Genomic DNA, 26,851 nt, shown 5'->3' with positions numbered 1-26,851 from the left:
CTTCCCTCTATGCACAACTTCCCTCTATGCACCCTCCAGCTGTTAGACTACAACTTCCATCATCTGCAGTCACAATGGCCAATAGTCGGGGTGGGGGAGATCATGTGAGCACTGTAAGATACTCCCCTTAGGGGATGGATCCACTCTGGGAAAAGCACCTGCACGCTTGCATGCAGATTCCAAGCTCCCTCCCTGGCAGAATCTCCAAGATAGGGCTGAGAGACTCCAGCCTGCAACCTTGGAGAGGCCGCTGCCAGTCTGTGAAGACCATACTGAGCTAGATGGACCAATGACTGAGTACAAGGCAGCCTCCTATGTTCCTTTATGTTCAGAAGATGCCCCTTTGAAGAAAAATTTAAGGGCTTTATGCAATTAAGATGGCTGCCTTCTCTATTCTACTGGACTGGGTTGGAATTTTTCTTTATATAGGATCTGGAGAGGTTTTGGTCCATTTTTATTTTGTTTCTTTGTATGTGCTAGCTTCACATTTATGGAAGGGCAGAGTTCACATTTTTGAACACAGTAACTTCTTCATGGGAGCAACAGTGATGTTGCTATAGTACTCTTTCATACTAAGTGTGAGTGCAGAGGGAGAAGGCACACAATCAGATTTCAGCATCTGGAAAATGAATGCCCTGACACACATGGTTAAATGACAGGAGAAAACAGGAAGGAAAAGCTTCCACAAATATTGGCGGTCTCTTGACCAGACGCAGAAAAAAGTCTCGGGGACTCAACAGCAATTTCTGCATTTCTTAAGTTTTTTATTTGACAGAAAAAATCTCCTTGCTGTACATATCAAAAAAAATTAAATGCTTTTAAGAAATATGAAGAAACTTCTGTTCCCATCCCTCCCTGATTTAGGGTTTCTCGGCTTCATTCCAGCAAATCTCCATCACTTTCCCCCATAAAATGCCTGACCGCTCCCATTCCAGTCCCCATCCCGACCCCTCCTGACCTGGCTCAGCTGATCAATATTAAAGGGTCTGCTTTGAGGGAGAGATAAAAAGGAAAAAGAGCATCACATATTAAAATCTGTTTGTTGTGGGCGGGGCGGGAGGGAGGAAGTGGTCCAACCCTCAATTTTGCCAGCATCGAAAATCAACCCAGCTGTGGCATGCTGCCAAAAGAAAGATCCTCCTTTCTCACCAGAAAGCTAGCTTGCCATTTAGGGGATGTTCTGAAACAGTGGGCAATGGAGGGAGAGCTGCTGAATGGCAAAAGCTCCCACACTGAACTCCAATGCTATCATGCACACCATCAGTTTTTTCCTACAACCCTCCACCTTCTTCAGAGAGGGGTGCCTGAGAAACACTAAATCAAACAGATTAGCTCACATATCTCCCTACCCCCCACCCCCCAACCCTTTTGTGTTTTATTATTTTTTAAACCTTTTATGTCTAAATCAACAAAAAAGGAGACCCCTCTCTCAAAACACAGAAGTAAAGATTTTAGCTGTAAAACGCACAGAAAAAACGCTCACAGGAGAAAAAAATAAAAATGAACATCACCAACTGTTGAAGAGAAGGAGGAGCGCAGAGGTGGCGGATCCTGGTGAGTGCTGAGCAGAGATGTCCAGGGAGGAGGGGAATGTAGCTGCCGACAAATGATGGGCAATAAAGACAGGGACAGTGAAGGAAAAAACTAATGAGAATAAAAAGCCAATGGCAAATGAAGAGGCCCCCCCCGCATGCGCAACACACTGGTTTCCAGTGGGCATCAAGAGACGGGGCTCCCACCTGGGACAGCACTGTGGGAGGCTGGGGTGGCGCAGTCTATGGTTGCAAGGGAACGGGCTTTCCAGACCTTCCAAAAGGCTTAGGGGGACCTGGAAAAAAGAGAATGGGAGAAAAGAGTTAACACACAGGGCTAGCTCCATGGAACAGGGAAGTCTAGCAACCTGACCTGCCAGCCCCAGGGGAATGTTACCTGTGCCATGTGCTGGCACACCTGGAGTCATCACCTTTATAAAAATTATGCGTGCACACACATGGACATCATCTTAAGGAAACACGGCAACTGGGACTGGGGCCATACTGATGGGATACATATGGGAGAGAAAGACAGAGAGGTTCACAATGCTGACCGTAGAGGCTTGGACAGCCCAATGAAGTTATCTATCAGGCCTGTACTTCAAGGGTGTCAAAGCCCAATAATTTGCATCATCACGTGGGTACCATGGAAAGTGCTCGCAAGGACTACCCTTGTATGGGTGTGTTATTATTATGGAATTCGGCTGGTCTTGTGGTAGTGAGCATGAGCTGTCCCCTTTGTTAAGCAGGGTTCACCTTGGTCTGCATTTGAATGGGTGACTATCCATCACACAGGGATGCAGCTGTAGCTCAGTGGCAGAGCATCTGCTTACATGCAGAAGGTCCCAGGTTCAATCCCTGGCATCTCCAGGGAGGGCTGGGAAAGACTCCTGCCTGAAGTGTCAGAGAGCGACAGCTCAGTCAGTGTCGACTATATGAGCTCAATGGTTCAAGGGGCTGACTAAGTAGAAGGCAGCTTCCTTGGGAGAGGAGAGCTGGTCTTGTGGTAGCAACCATGACTTGTCCCCAAAGCTAAGCAGGGTCTGCCCTGGTTGCATCTGAATGGGAGACTTGATGTGTGAGCACTGCAAGATATTCCCCTCAGGGGATGGAGCCACTCTGGGAAGAGCAGAAGGTTCCAAGTTCCCTCCCTGGCTTCTCCAAGACAGGGCTGAGAGAGATTCCTGCCTGCAACCTGGGAGAAGCCACTGCCAGTCTGTGTAGCCCATACTGAGCTAGATGGACCAATGGTCTGACTCAGTATATGGCAGCTTCCTATGTTCCTAATGTTACTAGCCTGCCCACCAGCACTTCCCATGCACTGCCCCAGCCGTCGCTGGAGAGGTAGGGGCTCTGCTTCTTATAGGCCCCTCCATGCACTACTGACACGACAGAAATTATTTGGCTTTGGAACTGCCTACCATCCATTCAGGAAAGTCAGAAGGTCCACAACACTGACATCAAAGGGAACCTTGCTCAGTATCTCCTTCACTTGAGAGGAGAAACAATCAAGAGGATTACACAGAGCTGTGAGGAGCCTCCTAGATCTCGGAGATCAGGAGGAACATGGAACACAACCTTTTCTGCCATTATGGAATGCTCTGCCCAAAGACCCACACTTAGTCTCTCTAAGGGCAGTGGCAGACACTGTGCTTTTAGGAAAGCAGGAAAGTCAGATCTATACCTGTCAGCCTTTGGGTACTACTAGGTTATAACTGAGCTGCTAACTCAGTCCTGGTTCCTGGTTGAATTATTACTTTTTACCATGTATCATATTATTAAGAAATAAGCCACCTCAAATATGCATCAGAAAGAAAAGACACAAAGGTTTTACTACTACTCCAACAAATATTTATATACCGCTTTCCAACAAAATATAAATGATTTTACATACATGATTTACAATGATTTGTATCTTATTTATTTATAAGTAAGTAAATAAGATGGAATTAGAAGTAGTAGTGATAAATAAGATGGCTCCCTGTCCCCAAAGGGCTTACAATTTAATTTAAATCACCATGTCGCACACACACTACCTTGAAGTTCTGCGGCGGGTGGCTCGGGGGCTGGGGGAATTGCGTCGCCGTTTCCGTCCTGGGGACCTGCTGATGCTTCGTCTGTTTCTCTGTAAGGATCTGTCCCTGGACCTGTCCCTAGAAAAGAAAATGGAGGCATAAAGCCGACCTGAGTCTTTGGCCACAAAATCATCTCAACCTTTTCCCCGCCTCATCTGTAAGAACCACATACCAACTCCTGCTCCCCACTAAAAAAAAAGTGACCTCAGATTGATACCTACCTGCGTCGGTCCCTCAGAGCTGAAGGAGGCTGAGGGGGAGGGGAAACCCGACGTCGTTCTGCTGGGGAGTAGCTGAGGGAGCGTGAATCACGCAAGGAATCGATAGGTTTCCGGGGACTGCGGGACCTGGAAACAAGGGAAAGGAGAAGGGGACAGAGTTAGAATGACATTCACCGTACTCTTGTAAGGCTCCTCCGGCAATGGGGAAAGAAAGACTATCACACATGTACACTCTCCTATAATTGCTGAATAATAGAAAAGGGTGCAGACAGGGCTGTGTGCACTTCACAAGCTCAGAAACCAATACTGAGTGCAGAGCTCAGCAACACCCCTCATTCTTAAAAAGACACATCTAGTTCTTATAGCTGCAAAGATGGGCCTCATTGCCTCTGTGTGGGCAATGCCTGGTGAGCTCACAAAAGTCAGAATTTGGCAGGGGCCAAGAAAACTGTGAGCAGCCAGGGCTTCAGTGTTGGCAGGGCTCCATGCCCCTCTGTGGCTACTATGGAGATTACGCAAAGCAAGCAAAGTGTCACATATGGATATTTTACAGGTTGCAAAGCCCAGCTTCTCTTAGCAAATAATTTGGGTTGTCATTCAAAACTTCAGTCTTTTTTAAAAGCATATTTGTAGCCTCCTTAGTAGGGTCTTGTTGCACAACTGACACCCACTATCCCAACCACCATCAAGCTTCCAGAGTTTCCATCTTAGAGGCTGATAGCCCCTCAGCTTCCACATCCTCTTTAAGGTGTTGCACGCTCACTGGGAATGCAGTACCAGCAGCTGAGCATCAGGTGCACTATAGCCCTCAGGGTGGCAGGCCAATCCCACGCTTGGAAAGCCACTGCCATAGAGAATGGCACTGATTCCCAGCCGCAGAGCCCAGCTCTTCACCAAGAACCAAATACAGGAAGTCCCCAACTTACAAACTGGTTGTGTTCCAGAAATTTGCTTGTAAGTCAGATGTTCATAACTCAGAATCAATGTTTGTTCCCAAGAGCAACAACTTGGGTGTATGTGCAGGTTGGTGTTTGTAAGTTGGGGACTTGCTTAATGTACTATCTTATGGCGCTTTGTTTGAGTGTTTGTAACTCGGGGAGTGCCTATACTCACTTTCTTTGCTCTGGTGACGGCTTCTTTTTGGTGGCCACCTTAACCTGTGCCTGGGGTCCAGTCTTCGGTGATGAGGTGGAGGACGACGATGACGATGACGATGAAGAGGCTGAGGAAGAGGATGATGATGAAGAGGAAGAGGAGGAAGAAGAGGAGGAAGAGCTGCTGCTGGAACTGCTGGAACTCCGAGAACGTTGCTTACGCTTGCCCAATTCCAGAGGCCTCTCCTCACGGTTACCCTCCTTCTGCACTGGGCTTGGTGGCCTGGAGAGGTAGGGGTGGCAGAAAATTTAAAAAGAACATACGTTATCAAGCACATGCACATAGGATGGCTATATTACAACGAACAGAACAGGGTATCCCGAGAATCTCCATGATTGTGGGGTTTTTTTGTTTGTTTGTTTTTTATAAAAGCTCAGAATTTCAAGTCATATTGTACACAGGAAGAGACTGAGCAACTAATTGCCTAGATCCTTTAGATTTCTTTTAGCAGCATGATTGCTACTCCTCCCACACCAGTCAGAGAACATCTAAAATTCCCCACCCACATGGACTTGCTGCTATATCATGGTTGGCAGCCGTGGAAGCAACTGCACCTCTCCGAGGGCCATGTGTCACTTGCAAAGTTACTAAGCAGGATGCTGCGCAACCCAGGCAAGTGGGAGTCTCTAGAGAAGGGCTGCACAACTTCAGCCTTTCAGCTGCTGGATTACAACTCCCATCATTCCTACTGGCCACTATAGCTGGGGATGGGGGTTAGTGCAGCAGCAAGAGGACCAGAGCCATGCAGCCCTGCTCTAGATCTTTCTCAGTGTAGCAACAACATCAAGAGCTAAAGTGGCAGCCTCTCCAGTAAAAGAGCACCTCTGCTGAAGACTTAAATGGTATTTTGACGGGCATCTGCTGTCCAGCCTCTATCCCATCCCCAGCTTTTCCCATCCATTTCATTGCTCTGCCACCTCAAACCCTGCCCCCAAAGTCCAAAAATACCAGGAACATGAATCTTGGAACCAGGATTAGGATATATATAAGCTTCAGCAGATGATTCCATTTGTTTAGCTACATACTCAAGCCCAGCATCCAGTTTCATTAGGGAGTGCTTCGGTTGAGTGGGGTTCCTTTCTCTCTCTCTCTTTTTTTTTAAATTAAATTTTTATTAATTTTAACAATATCTTAACATTCACAACACATTAAACAAATATGGACTTCCCGCTCACACTTCCTCGTGAATCACCAAGGGTTCCTTCCTCTCTCAGGCCTAATACAGGAAGCACAGAGCCCAACTTCACAGATTGCCTACCACAAGTATTTCGTAAAGTGGAACAAGGACGGCCTCTGGTGGACAAGGGCCAGCACTAGCATTTACAACTGATTGGGACAGAGGGACACAGTAGAAATATTGGGGCCTTACTATGTGATACATTAAGCATGATGTTTGTCCCTGTGTGTTTGAATATTTTTTATTTTGCTCAGTTAATAGCCCCAGAAGAGAAGCTTCTGTTAGCACCAACAGAAGCTTCCCTTCCAGGGCTAATAGTAGCTTCAAGGGATATAATTTTCACTGAGAAAATTACAGTAGGTAAGGGTTAAGCACCCCCTCCTCCCTCCACAGTCTCGATCCAATTGCCTCTGCAGCGGCTATTTAACTGGAACACAGACAGAGATATTAAATATATGTATGCAAGGCCAAATTACTCAATCAACATCCCATGAATTACAGCATACACAAAGAAGTATCTTGCAGCACCTTAAAGATCAAATGCTGTCTGCAACCGGAAAATACCTACACATGGCTCCAGCATTCCCTCTAACAGGGAATCACAGATGTTGTTGACTACAACTTACAGCACAGTAGGGATGTGCATGGAACCACGGAGGCATGGTCCGGGACTGGGGGGAGTGTGTCTTTAAGGGGGAGTAGTACTTCCCCCCCCCACCGCCGCTCTTCCCCCTCCAGCGCGGGACTTTCCAAAAACGCGCCCTTCGCAGCGCGCACGAGCCTGTTGCCGCCACACATGCCAGCAGCGGAGACATGCGTGGTGCCAGCTTTTTCTACTTGTTAACTCTTTGAAGACAACAACAGGGGCGGCAGGGAGGAACTCTACCACCCCAAGAACGTTTTTGGAAAGTCCAGCGCCGGAGGGGGAAGAGCAGCGGGGGGGGGGGAGTACTATCCCCCCCTTAAAGACACACTCCCCACCCCCGCCAAACCGGTCCGGAGGCCTTTTGTATGGCCCCGGACCAGTCCATGCACACTCCTACAGCACAGCATAGTGGTTAGAGTATTGGACTAGGACTGGGAAGATCTGAGTTCGAATCCCCATTCAACCATGAAAGTCACTGGGTGACTCTGGGCCAGTCATGTATCTCTCAGCCTAACCTACCTCACAGAGTTGTTGTGAGGATACAAATAACCATGTACACCACTCCTCCTCCAAGAAAGAGCAGGAGAGCAAATATAAAGTGCAAAAATAAATAAACTAAATAAAATCTGGGATTCCCTGTTAGCGAACACACTGCATGGCTCGGGGGGGGGGGGGGGTTAGTGAAAACCATGGGGTCATGTGGCCATGAAATTTATTTAACACATTTTAATATCGCCCATTTATTTAACACATTTTTATACCACCCCAAATGCAAGAGAGCCATATGTGACATTTCTATGTAAAGCTCAGAATGAATACAAGATAAGTGACATGATGAAGACCATTTACTGCAGCAGAAACTATCAACAGTCTAAGCTTTGCTATTTGTTTAGGACTTCAATCGAGACAAATTTTTCTCCATGACTGCAGAACAACAAAGCCACCAAGACTATTATCACCAACTACTGTTGCTGGGAATGATTACAGTGCTTCTCTTGTATGCACCTGAGCTTTGTAGGCAATTCAGGGCCTTCATTACTGAATGAGCAACACTAATTTAGGGTAGAATTAGTGCAAGATTTCTCAGATGCTGGTTCTCAGATGTTGTTGGACTACAACTCCCATCATCCCCAGTCACAATTACCTTCGCCACTGTGGCTGGAGATGATGAGAACTGTAGTCCAACAATATCTGGGGAGTTTGGGAACCCATGATTGTGTGTACCTGATGAAGTGGACTCTGGTCTACTAAAGCTTACACCACCATACTTTAGTCTTTAAGGTGCCACAAGACACCACTTTTGAGGGGTGGAGGAATGACATGAAACCAGACTGATGGGATAACACAGTAGCAGCACAGATGACCAAGTACTGGAGACCAGATGCAAGATACTAAAGGCTTCATCTAAGCAAGATACACACAATGATTACTAGCAATTAGGGGAGGAAGCAAGGAAGACAGGCTCTTACTGTTTCAGTACAATCTCAGCCTCAAGGTCCTTTGCTGGCTGATCATGGGGGCTGGACTCCGATGAGCTGGATTCAGAATCAGAAGAGGACGAGGATGACGATGACGAAGAGGACGAGGATGACGACGAAGTGGTGGATGAAGCGGATGAACTTCTCTTCATCTTCAAAGGGGCAGAGGATGGTGGGGAGGGGAGGGCCAGTTGTGGGGCTGTGGGACAGCAGCTCTTGCTGTTTTCCTCAGTGGCAATGGAAGCCAACTGCAGCTCAGCCTCAAGGGTGGGGAGGCGAGCTTCAGGCCTGTCTGCTGCTTTTCCTTCAGAAGCCAACTCCTCCTCTTTGGGGGGCTGGGCTAGCACAGAAACCAAGGCTGGCAAGGGGCTAGAGGAAGCGGAGGAGGAGGACGACGACCTAGCTTTAGCAGGAGGAGGAGGGGATCCAGAATGGGAACTGCTTCTCCCTGATGACAAAGGAGCACCAGCACTTGTCTCATCCCTGACTATGGCAGGGTGCAAGGCCTGACTCCTGTCTCCTGGGCTGTCTCGGAGGGTCACAGAACCACCGTTCTTCAATACTGCAGGCGATTCCTGTAGCATGGATGGAGGAGGCAGAGTCTTCTGCAATTTAGGAGAGTCCTCGTGAGGTGGAGTTGGGGTTTTAGGAGCGGCAGTGTTACTTTTGCTGTGCCAAAGGGAGGAGGCTGCTGGTTTCTCCTGGATATCAGACTTGGAATACTTCTCCAGAACTGGAGGGGAGCGGGATTTCCTTCCTGGAGAGGCGCAGATTTCCCGGGAGCGTGACCTGGAATGCTTCCTCACAGGGGATGACCGGAAGTCAGGAGACACTCTGGACCCAGAGCCTTTGTAGGCTGCTGTTGTACGGGAAGCATCTAACCTAGGAGGTGAACGGGATGCATTCCGACTAGTGGCAGACCGCTGTGGGGACAACCTCACCATCTCTCTCCGTGCTGGTGATCGGGAATGACCTCTGCATGGTGAGGAAACAGAGGGCTCGGCCTTCCAAGGGAAGCGGGATTTGTCCTGACATGAAGGGGACCGTGAGCGACTACGGCCTGGAGAGGAGATGGACCTTTCCCTCCGTAATGAGCCCCTTGACTTCTCTCGTCTCCTGGAAAGTGAACGGGAGCGACTCCTCCATGAGGTGGAGCCAGACCTTCCCCGTCGGAAAGAGGTTCGAAGTCTGTCACGGTGGGATGATGACTCGAACCTATCTAGATGTGTTCTGGTGTTCTGCCTAGAGTGTGATCTGGACCTTCCACACCTCAGGGGTGTTCTAGATTTCCGTCTAGGACTACGTGGTGAAATGGATCTTCGCCTTCTTGTAACTGGTGTTCTAGATTTATCTCTGGATCGTGGGGATGATCCAGACCTCCGTCGCCGTGGTGGAGTTCTAGATCTCACTCTGACTCTTGGAGATGATCCAGATCTGCGGCGCCTTGGTGGAGTTCTGGACTTCACTCTAGGTCTCGGGGATGATCCTGACCTGCGGCGCCTTGGAGGAGTTCTGGATTTCACTCTGGGTCTTGGAGATGATCCTGACCTGCGGCGCCTTGGAGGAGTTCTGGACTTCATTCTGGGTCTTGGTGGTGACCCCGACCTGCCACGCTTTGGTGGAGTTCTGGATCTTGCTCTTGGCCTAGGTGGTGACCTTGAGGTTCTGCGTCTTGGAGGCGTTCTTGACTTCACTGTAGGTCTTGGAGGTGACACAGACCTGCTTACAGATTTATTTTCCTGTTCTGGGGAAGACTCTGAACTGCTTTCACTGCGGCATGTTCTTGGCTTCTCTCTAATCCCAGAATTTGAACCTGATCTGCTCCTCTGAGTTGCATCTCTGGGTGCTTCTTTCTTCTCCAGAGGTGACCTAGGCCCAATCCCCAAAACTCTGGGAGTCTCTCTTGCTTCTGGAGAAGCTCCAACTCTATTGTGCTTTGCAACAGCTGCAGGTATGCTGATCTCTGGTTCTGGAGAGGAATCTGACCTGCTGTGCACTGGAGATGATACAGATTTGCATTTGTTGACTGACAATGTAGCAGAGCGGCTTAATCTTGGGGGTGATCGAGATTTATCTTCCTCAGGAGAAGATGAGGAAGAAGAGGAAGAGGATGATGAAGAGGACGACGATGAAGATGATGATGAGGAAGAAGATCCAGATCTACTTCGTCTAGGAGGAATCTCTGACTGTTTAAGTACTGGTGATGACCCAGGCTGGCCTTGCCTTGAGGGTGATTTTGATTTCTCTTTCTCAAAGAGAGATGAAGTTGACTTACTCTTCTGGCATGGTGATACTGATCTCTCCATTACTGCCAAGGAACCAGATTTGTTGTGCCTTGCAGGTGATCCAGATTTTACCTTAATTTCTTGGGATTTATTTTGCTTTGGAGGAGATTTAGATTTGCCATTTATTTCAGGAGACGATCTGGATCCACTTCTGGTAGGTGACCTAGACTTCTCTTTCACTGCTGAAGGAGAGAGTCCAGACTTGACTTGCCTCAAAGGTGATGTGGACTTCTTTGTATCAGGAGAATATCTGGATTTGCTTCTGGGAGGTGATCTAGATTGCTCTTTGATCAATGGAGAGGAACCAGATCGGCTCCGCCTTGGTGGTGATCTGGATCTCTTCGACTCCAGAGAAGAGTCAGTTTTGCATTTCTCTAGTGGTGAAACCGATTTTGTCTTCAGTTCTGAGGAAAATCCAGATGCAGTTCGCCTTGGAGGGGAGACAGACTTCTCTCTCAACGGTGGAGGTGATCCAGATCTACTCTGTCTTAGGAGTGGTGACCTAGGTTTTTCTTTCACTGCTAGAGATTTCCCAGATCTGCTTCGCTGCAATGGAGGTGTGGACTTGGATTCTGGAGAGGCTGCTCGTCTTGGAGGTGACAGTGAGTTTTCCTTTGTTGATGACTGAGATGAACCAGATGGGCTTCGCTTTGGCGGTGACCTCAATTTCTTCTTCAACCCTGGAGATCTTGAAGATGACTTTGACTTTGTTTTCAGTTCTGGAGAATTTTTGTCTTGCCTGCTCGGTGAACTGTCCTCTAGATCTGGAGAAGACCCAGACCTGCTACATCTTACAGGAGATTCAGATTTCCTTCTCAATGCTGGTGATGAACCAGAGCGACTTCTTCTAGAAGGCATTTTAGATTTCTCTTCAACTACGGAAGAAACCTCAGATTTCTTTATGAGTCTTGGAGATGAGCCAGATCTGCTTCTTGGAGACATTCTGGATTTATTTTTTAGTGCTGGAGGCGTTCCAGATTGGCTGCGCCTGGCAGGTGACCTCGACTTCTTCTTTGGTGCTGGAGAAGAACCAGACCTGCTTCGCCTTGGAGATAATCTGGATTTCTTTTTTGGCCTTGGAGAAGAACTAGAGCGACTGCGCCGTGGGGGCGTTCTTGATTTCTTCTTCCTTGACCTCGGAGATGAGCCTGAACGACTTCTGGGAGATAACTGGGATTTCTTTTTAATCTTTGGAAGTGATCCAGATCGACTGCGCCTTGGAGATGCTCGTAATCTGCATCTTGTTTCAGGAGATGAACCAGATGGACTACGTCTCAATGGTTTTCTGGACCTCTCTCTCATTTTGGGGGAGGAGTTAGATCGGCTCCTCCTTGAGGAAATTCTGGATGCCTTCTGTTCTGGAGAAGACACAGATCTGCTTCGCCTACCAGAAATTAAGGATTTCTCTCTCCTTGGTGAAGAACTTGACCTCCCTCTCCTGGGAGGGGTTCTGGTTCTAGACCTCCCTCTCCTGGGAGGGGTTCTGGTTCTAGACCTCCCTCGTCTAGGAGTTCTAGATCTAGATCTGCCTCTCCTTGGTGGGGTTCTTGAGCGCGACCTACCCCTTCTTGGTGGTGTTCTTGACCTTCCCCATCTCCCACTATTTCTGCTTCTAGACCAACCATGCCTTTGGGGAGTTCTAGAGCGGGACCAGCCACGCCTCTGAGGGGTACGAGACCGACCCCATCTAGGGGGAGTGCGTGACCGTGACCTGCCCCATCGCTGGGGTGTTCTTGACCGGCCTCGCCACTGAGGGCTGCGAGAACGGGCTCTTCTCAGAGGGGTGCGTGAACGAGATCGGGCACGTCTCTGAGCAGAGCGAGACCTTCCCCTCCTCAAAGGGGTACGTGATCTGCCCCTCTTTGGTGGGGTACGGGACCGAGATCTACCTCTGCGAGCAACAGGTGTTTGGGAAAGAGATTTCTCCCTTCGACTGGTCCTTGACTTGATGCTCTTGGCTGGAGGGGTGCCTGATCGCTCACGCCGAGATGGGACCTTGGCAGACTGTTTTTGCCCAGAGCGGGAGACTTCAGGGGAAGAGCTAGACCTGTCTCTCTGTGTGGAGGCCTTATCTTGCCTTTTTGGGGGCTCAGGGGAAGAGCTACGAGAAGCCAGGACTGGCTTGATTGCTGGGGAAGGAGAGGAGGAAGAGGAGGAAGAGGAGGAGCAACTACCACTCTCCGAAGGAGAACGGGAGCGTTGGGATGGAGAGCCATCCTGAGAGGACTTCCTCAACTTGGTCTCAATAGCCTTAGAAGCAGGAGAAGATGAGGGAGCTGCCAGCTGCTGCCTCTGTTCAGGGGATGCCTTAGCCTTGGATGGTGGAAGGGTCCCATTACGATCCTCTGATGGCTTCTTAGGGGACGGGGAGGCAAGGGTAGAAGATCTGCTCTCTTTAGAAGAAGAATGCTTGTGTCCCAAGCTTCTTTCCCGAGATGCATCTTTGGGCACCGGGGAGCAATGCTTCAACTGTGACTCTCGCTCAAATGATGGGGTGGATTTCCGACTCCCACGGCGAGCAGACTTCTCCTTGTCTCTATCTTTCTCTCTAGCAGGAGAAATAGGCGTGGTGGAGCGGTGGCGGGTCTCATGTACTGGAGAATGCTTAGACATGGTTTTCTGAATAGAAGGGGAAAATAACCATTACAACAAAAACCCAGATTCCAAGGTTACTCTCTTCCAACTATACTAGTTTATCTAGAGCAGGCCTGTACAACATTTGGCCTGTGAGGCCTTTTTTCCTGGCCCACCACTTGCTTCCGAAGCCTTTGGCCCACTACTTACCTCCCAGGCCCTCCACAGGGATCACTTTCCCCCGCCCACCCGCTTCTCCAGCAGCTTTCAGCTGCCCTTGCTTCTTGAGCCCTCCACATGGCTCGCTTTCCCACTCGATTCTCTACTTACCTCCTGAGCGCCTCGACCTCCTGGAAATGAGAGCATGCATGTGCCTTGAAGGAGATACAGAGTGCATGCGTGCTCTAAATGAGCCCTTATTTCCAGCAAGCTTCTGCTCCGGCAGCAGCCAAGGCGCTTGGGAGATAAGTAGAGAAGCGAGCGGGGAAGCAAGCCATGTGGAGGGCTCGGGAAGCAAGGGCTGCCAGAGAAGCAAGCAGGTGGGGGAAGCTTCTGAGCCATGTGGAGGGCTTGGGAGGTGGGGGGAGAAGCAAGCCACAAGTAGGGCTCCAGAGACAAGGGCAGCCAATAGCTGCCTGAAAAGTGAGCGGGCAGAGGAAAGCTCCTGAACCATTTGGAGGGCTCAGGAGGCAAGCTGCAGGGGTGGGGAGGCAAGGGCAGCTAAAAGCTGCCTGAAAAGTGAGCGGGCGGGGGAAACTCCCAAGCCACATGGGGGGCTCCGATAGGCCAAGAGCTGCTGGGGAAGTGGGGAGGAAGAAGCAAGCCATGTCGGAGCTGCCAGAGAGAAGTAATGTTCAAGGAGAAAGCAAACCCCATTGAATATATACTTGCTGCCCATTCCCTCCAACTCTTCTCCACAATTACTCCCCTTCTGGGCTGTTTCCCTGCCAGCTCGCGTGGCAAGAACGGGCTCTCTGAGTCAGCAAGACATCAACAGCAGGGCTTTGCCTGCAGTTAAGGGGGTGACTTTGGGGCAGTTCAACCCCACCCCAGAGTCCTTTCCCATCCCCTCGTCAAGACTGTGCTATCTTTTCCCTCTTTCTTTCCCCCACTCTCCCTCTTTTAAGAGCCTGCACCATCTCCAACCCCCTCTCGTCAAGCCAAGCCTGCCCCATTCTTTCCCTCTTTCGTTCCCCCTCTCCCTTCTCTTTCTCCCTCTCATAAAACCCTGTGTTGTGAAGGATCAAAGTGTAATCTTTTTATCAAAAATTAAGAGGAAAAACTTCTAATTTTTTTCCTTACAAGTGCTCCATGTTAAGTGGGATGATTTGGCAGAGGTGGAAAGGAAGAGCAATGCATTTTATCATTATGTATTTTGTACAGATTGTATTGTATTTATTTTATTAGAATGAATTTTAATTAAATTTATTTTAATTTAACTTAATCATGGCCTGCCAGAACTTCAAAAGTTAAATTTTGATTAAATTCATTTTAATTAATTTCACTTTAATTTTATTTATTTAACTGATTGATATTAAGTGTTACTTTAATAAAGAGCACCCTAAAAATTGACCCCGGCCCCCATGAACCAAGTCACAGTTGGTTTCAGCCCACCAGGGCATTTGAGTTGTGCACCCCGATCTAGAGTTAAGCTAACACTGTTCTAGGTCACTACAGCTTACGCTATTCTAGGTTAATTCTTACCTCCCGCTTTTCTCTGCTCTCTCGAGGACTTGTGCTCCTGCCCCGCCGGGCAGGCTCAGTAGAAGATGAACGTTCTCTATCTGTCGGGTTCTTCAGAATCGCCTCAGTTTCTCCTGCCTTCCGTGAAGACACTGAAGGGGATTTGCTTTGCCGTCTGGCAGGGGCCCGTTTCTGGGTTGTGATGCTGCGTGACCTGCAGAGGACAGGTGATAATCAAAGGCCAGAAGCCATGTCTGTCCACAAGACTTTGCCCAGGTCAGAAATCCAATTATAAGAATCCCAACTCGACTCCCTGATCAAAACCATACCTGCTACGGGAAGCACTGGAGGAGGAAGAACCATCTGGGGAGGAAGAGCGATCTCGGTGGCCTTTCTGAGATGCGGACTCACTGGTGGACCTAAAAGAGACAGAAACATTAATAGAAGGGGTGCAAAATATCAATTTCAAGCAAGGAGAAGTTTGAAGAATCATGATTTTTACCTCTTCCGTTTCTTTTCCTTGGATTTGTGTTTACTCTTAGGACTTGGAGACCTGGGAAAAGAAGTTTATTTTGAAATATTCAGGAAACAGAAGAAATGTATGCAACGCCAATGTCTTCACCTCAATCCCTCTAGCATCCATTATAGGACATCCCCAACCAGGAAGACATAATCCCCAATCCACAACTGGGAGGTCAGCATAGCACAGGCCTTGACTAATTTTATTTTTTTCTAGCAGCTAGCCCAAAAATGCAAGAGCCATGGTCACTTGACAATTCCTGCATTTTGTGATGGACATTATGGGGGGCGGGGGAGATGGCTTCTCTTTATCCCCTTTACAAGTAAATTTAGAACAGAAACAGGGCTGCCTGGGACAAATCAAGATTTTATTAAAGAACTCTACCTAAATTCTACCTCTGAATATCCTAATCTAGGTGCCACAGTTAAACTTCTAGGTGCCATGGCTCCCTGGCACCAGGGATTTGTCAAACTCTGGCATACCATAACTGACAATGCAATGTTTAGCTGTAGGAATACCAGATTCAATGGAACAGCTCACTAAGTATCCTTGGGATAATAAAACTCACCATTGAGATCTTGGGCCTCAAGAGGTGTGTAACTGGCCTTCAAGAGCACCCCAAAATGATCTCCCTGTACCCAGACAAGCTGCCTCTACCCCACTCTTGAGAAGGAAGTAAGGAAACCTCATGTTAAAAAAACTCAAAAGAATACTAATCAAGAAATTCCTTTTGAAATAGGAAAGCCGCTAAAAACCCTTAGTAGAATGAGCCCAATGTGGGTAAATAGGATCAAGTGTGAAACCCACCTTCAAGCACAGACCAATTATAATTTTTTAAAAAACAGTATAAAGGTTATTGAGGGAAAACATCAAAGTTTATAGGTAAATTAAAGATAAGCATGAAAAAAACAAAGAAATTCAAAAAGGTAAAATGAGCAAAAACCTATACATTGCTATGGTATAGTCAGATGGTCTTTGCTTCTTCAAAGCTTAAGACTATTTTTTTAAAGTCCTTCCAAGAACATCACTCTTCTCAAGGAAGTGAATCAACTAAAAAAAGCTCCAACTCCCTCTTAGAGACAGAAAACTTTGGGGAGGGGGGGAGGGGAGAGAGAATCAGAGGAAATAGGATTCTTCAGGTGTGAGATGTCAAGCTATCACACCAGGCTTACAAGAAGACAGTGTTTGTACCAGGCAAATAGATGAAGGTGAAAAACCTCTGGACCATTCACAGGCAGCTTAGCTCCTCTTAGCTGACCAGGCAAATAAAAGAATTTACCAGCTCAAACTTGGCCCTCAAAATCGAGTCTTAGCTGACCAAACTTATACAATAATAAGCGTATATTCTCCACACATTGTTTTAGTCCAAGAGAGAATTCTTCAAAGAGTAATTATGAAGAGTAATTATGAAAATAACCCCTGCTAACTTGGCAAAGAGGCACCTTTTAACATGGTGATCCTCTTTATTTAGCAAGGGGAGAGTAACTGGCCCTATCCACCCCCAGCAGAGTACCTCCAGGGACTGTTGCTGGTGTCTGTATTATGTTTCTTTTTAGATTGTGAGCCCTTTGGGGACAGGGATCCATCTTATTTATTTATTATTTCTCTGTGTAAACCACCTGAGCCATTTTTGGAAGGGCGGTATAGAAATCAATCAAACAAACAAATAACAAACAATAATAAAATAGTAATTATGAACATAAATGGAAGCAAGCACTGTCTGCCACTCTGGTACAACAAAAGCACTCAAAAGCAGTTAACTAAGACTCACCTGTGCTTCCTTTTCTTTGATTCAGATCTACAAGGAAAAGCAGAAACAGAGTCTTATATGCTGCAACCTCTTGCCAGACATGAGAAGTTGGAAACCATACACAGAAGCCTTACCTGTGTTTCTTTTTCTTTGAGCTTTTCTTCCTCTCTCTCCGAGAAGGTGATCTGCTCTCAGACCTTGAAGGAATGAGCAAGAAGGGACACGTATGTTTCAAAGAGACTAAATTAGACCTGTGAGTCCAAGTTTCTTTGCACTCAAATCAAACAACTCTTCTCCCTCTAACCCATCTTAGACCTGCAGAGGAACTCAAAAGCCTCAGCCCGCCCACCCACCTGCCTCTGTCCTTCTTCTTCTTCTTCTTTTTCTGTTTTGGGGATGGTGAGCGGGAGCTGCTGGACTCTCGGACAAGACTGAGGAAACAGAGACAGATGGTTAAGGGACAACTCCCCGAACAGGATCCTAAAAGAAGCCCATTTCTTTATTTACTCCAGGTATACTCCCCCAAAATCCTCAAACAGTTAAGGTGAGAGGTAAGAATTATTTCCTAGCCTTAAAAAAAAAAAAAAAGCACAGAACAATTCTATGAGCATGAAAGAAAGCAACCAAGAAGTTAAATTAACAATCCTTCCGAAAACTGCCAAAAATACAGCCTATTAACCAAGTGTGATTGATTGATTAAGTGCTGTCAAGTCGGTGTCAACTCTTAGCGACCACATAGATAGATTATCTCCAGGATAATCTGTCTTCAACTTGGCCTTTAAGATCTCTCAGTGGTGCATTCATTGCTGTGGTGATCGAATCCATCCACTTTGCTGCTGGTGCTGGTCGTCCCCTTCTTCTCTTTCCTTCAACCTTCCCCAGCATAATGGATTTCTCAAGGGAGCTGGGTCTTCACACAGTATGTCCAAAGTATGATAGTTTGAGCCTGGTCATTTGTGCCTCGAGTGAAAATTCTGGATTGATTTGTTCTATGATCCATTTGTTTGTTTTCCTGACTGTCCGTGGTATCCTCAAAAGTCTTCTCCAGCACCAAAGTTCAAAAGCATCAATGCTTTTTCTATCTTGCTTCTTCAAAGTCCAGCTTTCACATCCATAGAGTGTCATGGGGAAAACCACTGTCTGAACTATTCTAATCTTTGTAGGTGTAGAGAGCACCAATTCAATAAATAAGAGAATACAAGCTGGATATACAATGGCCTCTTCTGATGTGATCTTAGCACCCTGAAATAGTATTTCTTTAACCCTTGGTCAAAATTGGGGTCCCCACTTAAGAAAAAAATAGAACTGTTCAGTGTTCTGCAACTCCAGGTCACGATCAGTCTTAATGAGGTTCAGTGCCCTGTGATGTTTTATTCACCTACCTCGCAATATTGTCTAAAATTGCAGTTTTTATTAATACAAATATTGGAGTATGGACAACCCCAATTTACTACATGGGAAAGTACTATGCACATAAGGTGCTTGGAGTCAAAAGGACCCCACAAAATGCTGTCCTAACACCAGAAGCTATTCCTTCCATGTCTTGTGGAAAAGTAGCATGGAGGCTGAACACATATCTTTGCTATGTAAGTAATTCCAGTAAAACTGTGCAGTGATATGTACTCTAGTGCAGGGATTCTCAACGTTGGGTCCCCAGATGTTATTGGACTTCAACTCCCATAATCCCAGCCCCAGTGGCCTCTGGTTGGGGATTATGGGAGTTGAAGTCCAATAACATCTGAGGACCCAACGTTGAGAATCCCTGCTCTAGTGCTGCCTTTGTTATTTTTTACAGTGCAGTTGGTGTCATGCTTAATGCAACCCACAGGTTTTTTAAGTGTTTATGTAACTCGAGGTACCTGTTAGTAACACCAGATTGATACAGTACATTTGTAGTCTCCTTGGAGTAGTATTTGCACCAAAACCGATTGTAGAAATACTTATTGTTTCTTGTATTTATATATATACTGCACCATATACAAATCTCTGGGAGATTTACAAATTAAAACATAACAATTAAAACCTTAAATCATACAAACAAATTAAAAGAACTATCAATAAAACTTTAACGTATTATAAAAAACCTGATAAAATAATTGCATTTTCAAAAATCGCTTAAACACAGCTAGAGAGGGAAGATTCTGATTTCATTTAGGAGCGCGTTCCAGAACCCTGGGGCAACCCTAGAGATATTGAGGAGAGAGAGAATGTGGTCTGTCATGAATCTAGAAAAGATCTTGTATATTTAGCTTCTATGCTCTTTCCCCACAAAACACAGAAGGAACAAGTTCTGGTCTAATCATCAATGGATTACAGAATTATGACAGCATTTTGTTGGGTCTCATTGATCCCTAGCGCCATAAGTGCATAGTACTTTCAGTTAACGTGCAATGCTCGAGGATAGGCCTTCGCTGCTGCCCCAAGGCTTTGGAACACACTCCCTGCTGAAAAAGAGCCTCCACATCTCTGACAACTTTTTAAAAGTCCCTAAAGACGCATCTGTTGATCCAGGCTTTTAATTAAATGTTGTTTTAAAAGTTTTAACACTATTTTTAAAAAATTGAGTTGTTGTAATGTTTTAACTTTTTCTGTTTTTGCTTTGTTGTAAACCACCCAAAGACACAAGTTTTGGGCGGTATAAAAATATGTTAAATAAATATATGCAATAGGGGTTGTCAATATCCATATTAGTAAAAACTCCAATTATCAGTATCATAAGGAGGAGGTAGATAAAACACCAAAGGGCACTTAACCTTATCAAGGTTGATTCTTATCTAGAGCATGTGAAGAACATCAAAAAGAAAGTTTTACAATTCTTAGATGAGGTATAATCCACCCTGATTTTGACTGAGGGCAAATGTTTACTGATTAGTGTTGGATTAGAACAGGATTCAACAAATTTTCTTTCACTCTAAAAGCCAGTCCAAAAATTTAGGAGCCAGACTGCTTTCTGCTCCATTCGGGGGGGGGGGGGAGGCTTGGACTTGCTGCTTGCCCCCAGCAATGCCTTATGCTCTAAAGGGGTGCAGACTTCTCCTCCTGGCTACCTCTATCCCCCATATGGCTAAGACAGACAGATGTGACCAGGAGGAGTGAGCTAACAAGGCAGGGGTGGGTTGCTCCCTCCTCTCCTGGTTGTGTCCATCTAGCTCAGGCAATGGACTGATGCAATCAGGAGGGAACAACTTGTCCCTGCTCTGCTTGCTCAGTCCTCCTCACATCGGTCCTTTGTCTGGATTAGGTACCACACTTAAATTACCAGGTGCCATGAAAAGCTGGTGCCTGGAAATTGTCGAGCCCTGGATTAGAACTGAGAAGTCCCAGGTTCAAATCTTCGCTCAGCCATGAAACCCACTGAGGTGTCAAACTGCTGGCCCGCAGGCTGGATGAGCCCCCTCCCCACCCCCAGTATTTCTCTCCCCCTCAACCCTGTGCATCACAGCGGAAACCGATAAGTTGCTCCCTCTGCTGCTGCCACTCTCCTCCACCATGGTGGGCTTTTCAGTGTGCAAAGCACTAGCTCAGAAGAGAGGAGATAACGAGGGAGGAGGAAGACGAGGACAAAATAAGAAGACAGCATGAGAAGTTTTTTCTCTGGGAAAGGGAGGGAGGAGGTGAGGAAGAACGGAAGAGAATGAGAGCAAGAGGAGGAAGAAAGAAGGGTGAGTGGAGGGAAAGGGGAGGAGAAGTTTGCTTTTCTTGAGGCATGAAGTTGCTTTGGAATTATTGATCTGATTATTCAGTATTAAAAATCTGTTGAGAACAGTAGTTAAAATATTATGGTTATATTCAGAATTTATTCTAAAAATACCAAAAATAATTTTTCCCTGATCATATTTGGGTGCAAAAAGTAGTGCATTCAGCTAATTTCATTGGCAGGGTTGTGTATGCAGAATTTGGTATCTGTAGGTCACAGGAATTATGATATTCAGAATTTATTCAAAAAACTACCAACAAATTATTTAAATTTCCCCCCAAGCATATTCTGGTGAAAAAGTAGTGTATTTAGCTAATTTAAGTGGCAGGGCAAGGGAGGGAGGAGTGAAATGGAAGGTAGTGTAAGGTGGGTGCAAGGTGACAGAAGGCAGCACATGGCTATGTGCAGCCCCCTGGAGGTGCATCAGGATCAAACCGGCCCACCACCCGACAAACCACTAGATGACATTAGACCAGTCACAGTCTCTCAGGCTAACCTACCTCACACAGTCGTTATGAAAATAATGGCGGAAGGAGGTAACAACTGAACTCCTTGCAGTAAAGGTGGGATACAAATGCAATCTAATAAACAGTTGTGCTGTTTTAATGCAAGAATTTTGTCTTAAAAATAAAAAAAGGAATTCTCTCCTCATCTACAGAAAGCAAAAGGAGCTTAACCAATTATTTTTACTGAGGCAGACAAAGGCATGCCTGTTCCCTCATTTCCTCAGCAAGGCCCCCCAAACACTGTATGTTTTTATAGTTCTCTTGGGTTTTATAACTATTGATTTCTGTGCTTTCATTTATGTTTACTATGTCTTACTGTAATAGTTTTTTTTATTGTACATCACCCCAAAGTTAAAGAGTGGACTATAAATTATTGAGAAACATACCTGTACTGCTTCTGTTGGTCCTGCTGCTGCTTGGCCGCTGCAGCTGTTGCTGCTTCCTTGGCCCTGCGGTTGGGGTCAAAAGAGCTGCCATCCACATAGCTGTCACTAATCCCAAATGCAGCTCGGAGTCTCTCATTCTTTTTCTCATTGGCCTCAGCCAATTGATGCGTCTCTGTGACACTGGTGAAAAACAGAAGCAATCTATAGAGGTGCTATAGGAGGAGCAAAGGGGGCCTAAAGGTGAGGACTGAAGAATAAGAGGAACAGGCCCTGCAAGCGATGGAAAAGAGATGGGTATCCATTGATATGCCTTATTACTTACGTCGGCTTCTGCTGCTGTTCTCCCTCCTTGACCAATGCTACATCTTTCTCCAGAAGCATCATCCGAAAAGTTGCTACTTTCTCCTGGATCTCCCCTTCTCCATACCTAGGTTGTACACACCAGAGCAGAATTTAGGAGGCTTACCAGATGGGCCCTACATACAAAGTATCCTTTCTCTAATGCAACAGTACACAATGCTTCCAAGGAACATGAATGACAAGAGATCAAAGATCTCACTAAGTTTACATAGTTTAGGACAGCAGCCATGACTCAAATGTAAACTAGAAGTCCTCAGGTTAAATGTTGCCTCTGCCATGAATAAAGTCACCTTAACCAAGCCGATTATTTAAGAAATTCATCTACAAGACAAAGGTAAAACTAATGTTTCATTTAGTTTAAGCAAACAATCTACAAATTTGAAAGTGCTATACAATGGTAAGCATTATTGTTACTACTGCAAGAGATTTTGTCACTGCAGCTGAAAACTGCTTTCATTCATGGAATCTGTCAGACTTAACTTTCCAAATGTGATTTCTTACAATCCCCAAGAAACTGCTGAAAATCCTATTAAATGTATGGAAGTCCACTTTGTATGTTTGGCAAAAAATGTAAACTGTTCCCATAAAAACCCAAAATATATTTATATTTGAAGCATTTGTTTATACGGGGCTCCTGAGCTAGACCCATTTGAAACCAACTGAGTTTGTGTCAACTCAGCATTGACAAGGGCATGCAGCCAATGCCACAACATCATGCTTCTACATACAGTGTGTATCTGAGAAACCTAAAAGCTTCAGTCTACTAATAGAGCAGAACCACTGAGACCATCTAACCTAAACCCTTTGGAGAAACCAGGGTGACCAACAGATGAAAACAGAAATTCTGAGTTAAGGCTAGGGATGTGCACGAACCTCTTCAGAGGCCCTTTTACAGGTTCAAAAGACTGGCAGTTCGACCAGTTCGAAAATGAGGGGGGATCTTTAAGGAATGGGAAGGGTGCACTCACACACACACCCCGCATTTCCCTCACCAGCACTGCTGTTTAAAAGAGGGCTGCAGTGTACCTCCCCGCCACCCAGTTGCCTCCTTGAGCCAGAAGTGAATGCAACTACCCAGCATGTGCATGCACGCCAGATACTCCCAGTCACTTCCAGTTCGAGGAGGCAATGGGGAGGCATGCTGCCGCCCCGCCAGACTCTTTTAAACTGCAGTGCCAGTGGGGGGGGAGCAGTAGGGGGTGAGTGCCCCCTCTCCAGTCCTTAAAGGTATCCCCCCACCACCTTCAAACTACCCCCCGCTGGTTCCATGCACATCCCTAGTTAAGGCAATCCCAGCCCCCATCATATTCCCAGTACAGGTGCACCATTTTCTCCCACAAACTGTGACCAGCCACATCCATTCTCAACAGCCACCAAGCTCTATTTCCTTTATAGACTTACCAACCCACAGAATATCTTCCTCATCACCCTGCAACCTACCCTTGCTCTTCCATGAGTTCAGCCAGCTCTAAGCATTTCAGCTCCACCTTCCGCTTTCGCTCGTGGTCCAGGATATCCTGGTTGGGTTTCTTGACCAGGGACGACTCCAGCTTTTTCAGCTCCTCTTCCGACTTGTAGTCGGTGCGATCCTTCTTATGACGCACAGCTGACAGGTTGCGCTGCACGTAGCCGTTGGTGCCGCTGCCCCGGGGAGTGGGGAGTCCTATCCCATTGTACATGGCGCTTCCAGGTTAGCACCGCTGGTGCCTCCAATATCTAAACAGAAGCACAGGTAGGGAAGACTAGCAGAAAGAGCAAAGAGAAAAGCTGACAATTGCCAACTTTTGCATATACTTAAAATGGGAGCCACCTTCCTCAAACTCCCCACAATCAAGAATTAAATTATAGGCAAATGGGAGGAACAAGTTCTAGAGGTCAAGAGCCACAGCTCCCTTCCCATTAACTACTCCAGCCTACATGCAAACCCACCACTAAGACACACCAATTTTTCTTTCTTCTCAGCTCCAGGCAGTGTTCCCTCTAACAGGGATTTCCAGATGTTGTTGACTACAACTCCCAGAATCCCCATCTGCAATGGCTTGTGCTTGGGGATTATGGGAGTTGTAGTCCACAATATACGGGAATCCCTGTTAGAGGGAACACTGGCCCCAGGTAGTGATGCTTCCCTGATCTGCATCTTCAGTGTTATTCCTTAATAAATATATTCTTGTCACCTGTATCTCTCAAGTTTCTCTTCCCACTAAAGACACCTCACTTCCAACCATGACCATTCCACCCCTAGAAAACTGTCCCATCTCCTACTATCGCTTAACTATACTTCCCCTGTCCCATACTTCCTCCACAACACTTTACTTCACCCAAAACTACCTTGCGTCTCCTGGTTCTAATTAAGATCTGATGACCCTCAAAGTACATGCTCTCCAACAAAACCCTGTCACAACCCTTTCCCCCACCCCCAAGCACCTTCAGCTGTCTCCCAGAAACCTGGTTTTCTGCCAGTCATGTTTGCCTCAGTCCCCAGAATTCCACCACTTGCTCTTGGCTTTACCTGACCTAAGCCCATGAGGCAAATGACCAATTATGTCCGCCACTCTACTGAAGCCCTCCAGCACACAGCACCGTCTCTCTAAGGTCTAGCCTTCTGCTCTCCCCCAACAATCTCAAACCACCCTTCCCAACTAGGATTGCAACTCCTATGCACACTTAACCTGGGCGCCAAGTGCGCTAGGTTTGCTCACTTCCAAGCAAACATGCCCAGGATCAGGTGCTGCACATGTGGGTAAAACCTCCCCATTAGGCCATATCCTTAAAAGGACTGAATATTAAACACAACATACCCCCTGAATACAAAGCCCAGCATTAGACCCACGCAACCCCCCTCAAATATACACCCTAGTACACAGCTACAAGCCCCCTGGGCCTTGAAGGTTTTAAACCCTCCTTCTCCCCGCTATATCTTCTATGGGGCTACAGCCTCCCCACTGATCCCCAGACCCCTTCCTCAGATCATCTCCCTGGCTACAACCCCCCGCCCCCCCCCCCCCGCAAAGCGCCTCTCCCCTCAAGAGAGGAACCACCCACCTACCTAAAGCCTGGGCACTCACCAGCCGCCGTTTCAAGCCCCTCCTCCCAACTAGGCCTTCCCCGCCGCGCACAGAGGTCCTTTTTAAACCTTAGGCTCGAGGCCCGATAAAGCCCCTCGGCACCAAGTCCGAGATTCCCTCCCGCCCTGAGGGGAGGCCTCGCCGGCTGCCCCCTCCCCGTGCCCACAAGGCAGCCTTCCTCTTCCTCCCCCTCAGCCTGGCCTGGCCCGGCCCGCCCCACTGCGTGTGCCTGACCCCTGAGGCCCGTCTTGCCCCACCTTCCAGCGGCCACCCAACGGGCCCTCTCTCTCTCCCCCCTCTCGCCGCCCAGGGGAGGCCGCTCCGTCTGCCTGCGCCACTCACTCGCGCTCCCTCACCCGACGCAGCAGCCCCAGCCGCCGCGGCGCAGGCGAGGGGGGGAGGGAAGCTGGAACCGCCCCCGCGCTCGTCCAATTCGCTCCCGTCTGTCCCAGGCTGCGCGCGGGGAAGCATGGGAAACGTAGTCCTCTCTCTGGCGGCCGGGCCCTTGATACTGATAGGGCAAGGAGAGGAAAAAGACTACGAGACCCGACAAGCCCCACGAGCAGCGCGAAGGTCGGCCGCCATTTTCTAAAGCGCTCTGGTGAGAGGGTATAGAGCTGGGTGTCTTGAGGCGAGGAGTAACCCCCTCCCCCTCTATTTGTATTTCCTTTCTCTTTTCTTCTTTCTCTTTCTTTTGTCACAACAGTCGGATCGATACTCTACGCAACTCCCGAAATACGAGTTAAACCGAGAGGAAACCAGCCAGGGAGGAAAAAAGCGAAAAAGATCTTTCCCGTCAGCCACTGCGCGCTGCCAAATTGGAGTTGGAGGGGGTGGGCTATCGAGACCAACAACAAACCTCGCGAGAATTCCTTGGGCGGGGGGAGATGTACGTTGCGTTTTACGTCCCACTTATGTGGCTCGCGAAGTACGCTGGTCGGTGTAGTTCAGTAGCTCTCTTCGCGGCACGACTATGGGTGAGGGCTGTTTTACAGGCGGACTACAACTCCCAAGAAGTATTGCGAGCTGAGGATGAAGAGATTTCCCCCCTTGTATTTCAGGGAAAGAGAAAAGGCGGAGAGTTCTGAGTTGTATTCCAAAGAGGAACTTTCCTATAAAGCTGAATGGGAAATGTTGGATTTATTTTTTTTCGTCTTTATAGCATTGCAAATGTCGTGAAGGCTGTTGGATTTATGATATTTATATTTCTGTCACGTGAACATCTGCCATTTTGTTAATGTATACTCTGTAGCTTAGTGTGTAGAGCTTGATGTAGAGTAGAACTCAAACGTTTTTTAAACACTATATTGCCCATGGTGCATCAGATACAAATAACCGAGTATTTGCTGGGAAATACAGTTTTTAATCTAGATTGGAATGGATTATATGAAGCTACCTTAAACTGAATCGGACCATTAGTTCGTCCAACTCAGTATTGTTTACATTGATTGGCTGCAGCTCTCCACGACCTGGAATCTTCTGTACGTAAAGCACGTTTTATACCACTGGGTTACAGTTCCACTCACTCCGACAAATAAACAAAATCCGCTCAAGTTAAAATAGCATCCAGAGCCCCCGCCCCCAGTATTAGTATCCTCTGCCATAAACCACCATTTGCTATTCTAAGTAAAAAGGTAGAAGGATTAGCATGAAAAGTACAATCACAAACAGAGACTTCATCTTAAAACCAATAGTAGTACCTATATTTTTCTGCAGTAACTCACCCACACAAACTTGATTT

The 26,851-nt window shown here is 47.0% G+C and overlaps 1 protein-coding gene and 1 long non-coding RNA gene across 5 annotated transcripts; one reads left to right on the top strand and one right to left on the bottom strand.

Moving 5' to 3' along the window:
• Nucleotides 1-743: 743 nt before the first annotated feature.
• Nucleotides 744-25,928, bottom strand: SRRM2 (serine/arginine repetitive matrix 2). Of its 4 annotated transcripts, none has more exons than XM_053260832.1 (15): nt 25,453-25,928; nt 23,486-23,761; nt 22,008-22,112; nt 21,686-21,865; nt 17,450-17,527; nt 17,231-17,293; nt 17,118-17,144; nt 15,329-15,379; nt 15,156-15,245; nt 14,848-15,040; nt 8,276-13,188; nt 4,942-5,205; nt 3,829-3,954; nt 3,569-3,685; nt 744-1,828 (listed from the first exon to the last, which is right to left on the bottom strand). In XM_053260832.1, the coding sequence occupies exons 2-15, from the start codon at nt 23,722-23,724 to the stop codon at nt 1,819-1,821; spliced, it is 6,456 nt and encodes a 2,151-aa protein (XP_053116807.1). In that variant the 5' UTR covers nt 23,725-23,761; nt 25,453-25,928; the 3' UTR covers nt 744-1,818. The 4 variants fall into 4 exon arrangements, with proteins under 4 accessions (XP_053116807.1, XP_053116808.1, XP_053116805.1 ...); XM_053260833.1 differs by having other exon boundaries at nt 25,467-25,928; XM_053260830.1 differs by having other exon boundaries at nt 25,368-25,506.
• Nucleotides 25,462-26,480, top strand: LOC128329496 (uncharacterized). Its single transcript, XR_008309683.1, has 2 exons — nt 25,462-25,711; nt 25,817-26,480. It is a non-coding gene; the product is annotated as an uncharacterized LOC128329496 (long non-coding RNA).
• Nucleotides 26,481-26,851: the final 371 nt, after the last annotated feature.

Source organism: Hemicordylus capensis, chromosome 6, assembly GCF_027244095.1.
Source record: "Hemicordylus capensis ecotype Gifberg chromosome 6, rHemCap1.1.pri, whole genome shotgun sequence".
In the NCBI taxonomy this organism is placed as follows: Eukaryota; Metazoa; Chordata; class Lepidosauria; order Squamata; family Cordylidae; genus Hemicordylus; species Hemicordylus capensis.
This window is presented reverse-complemented; position numbering and strand designations above follow the sequence as displayed.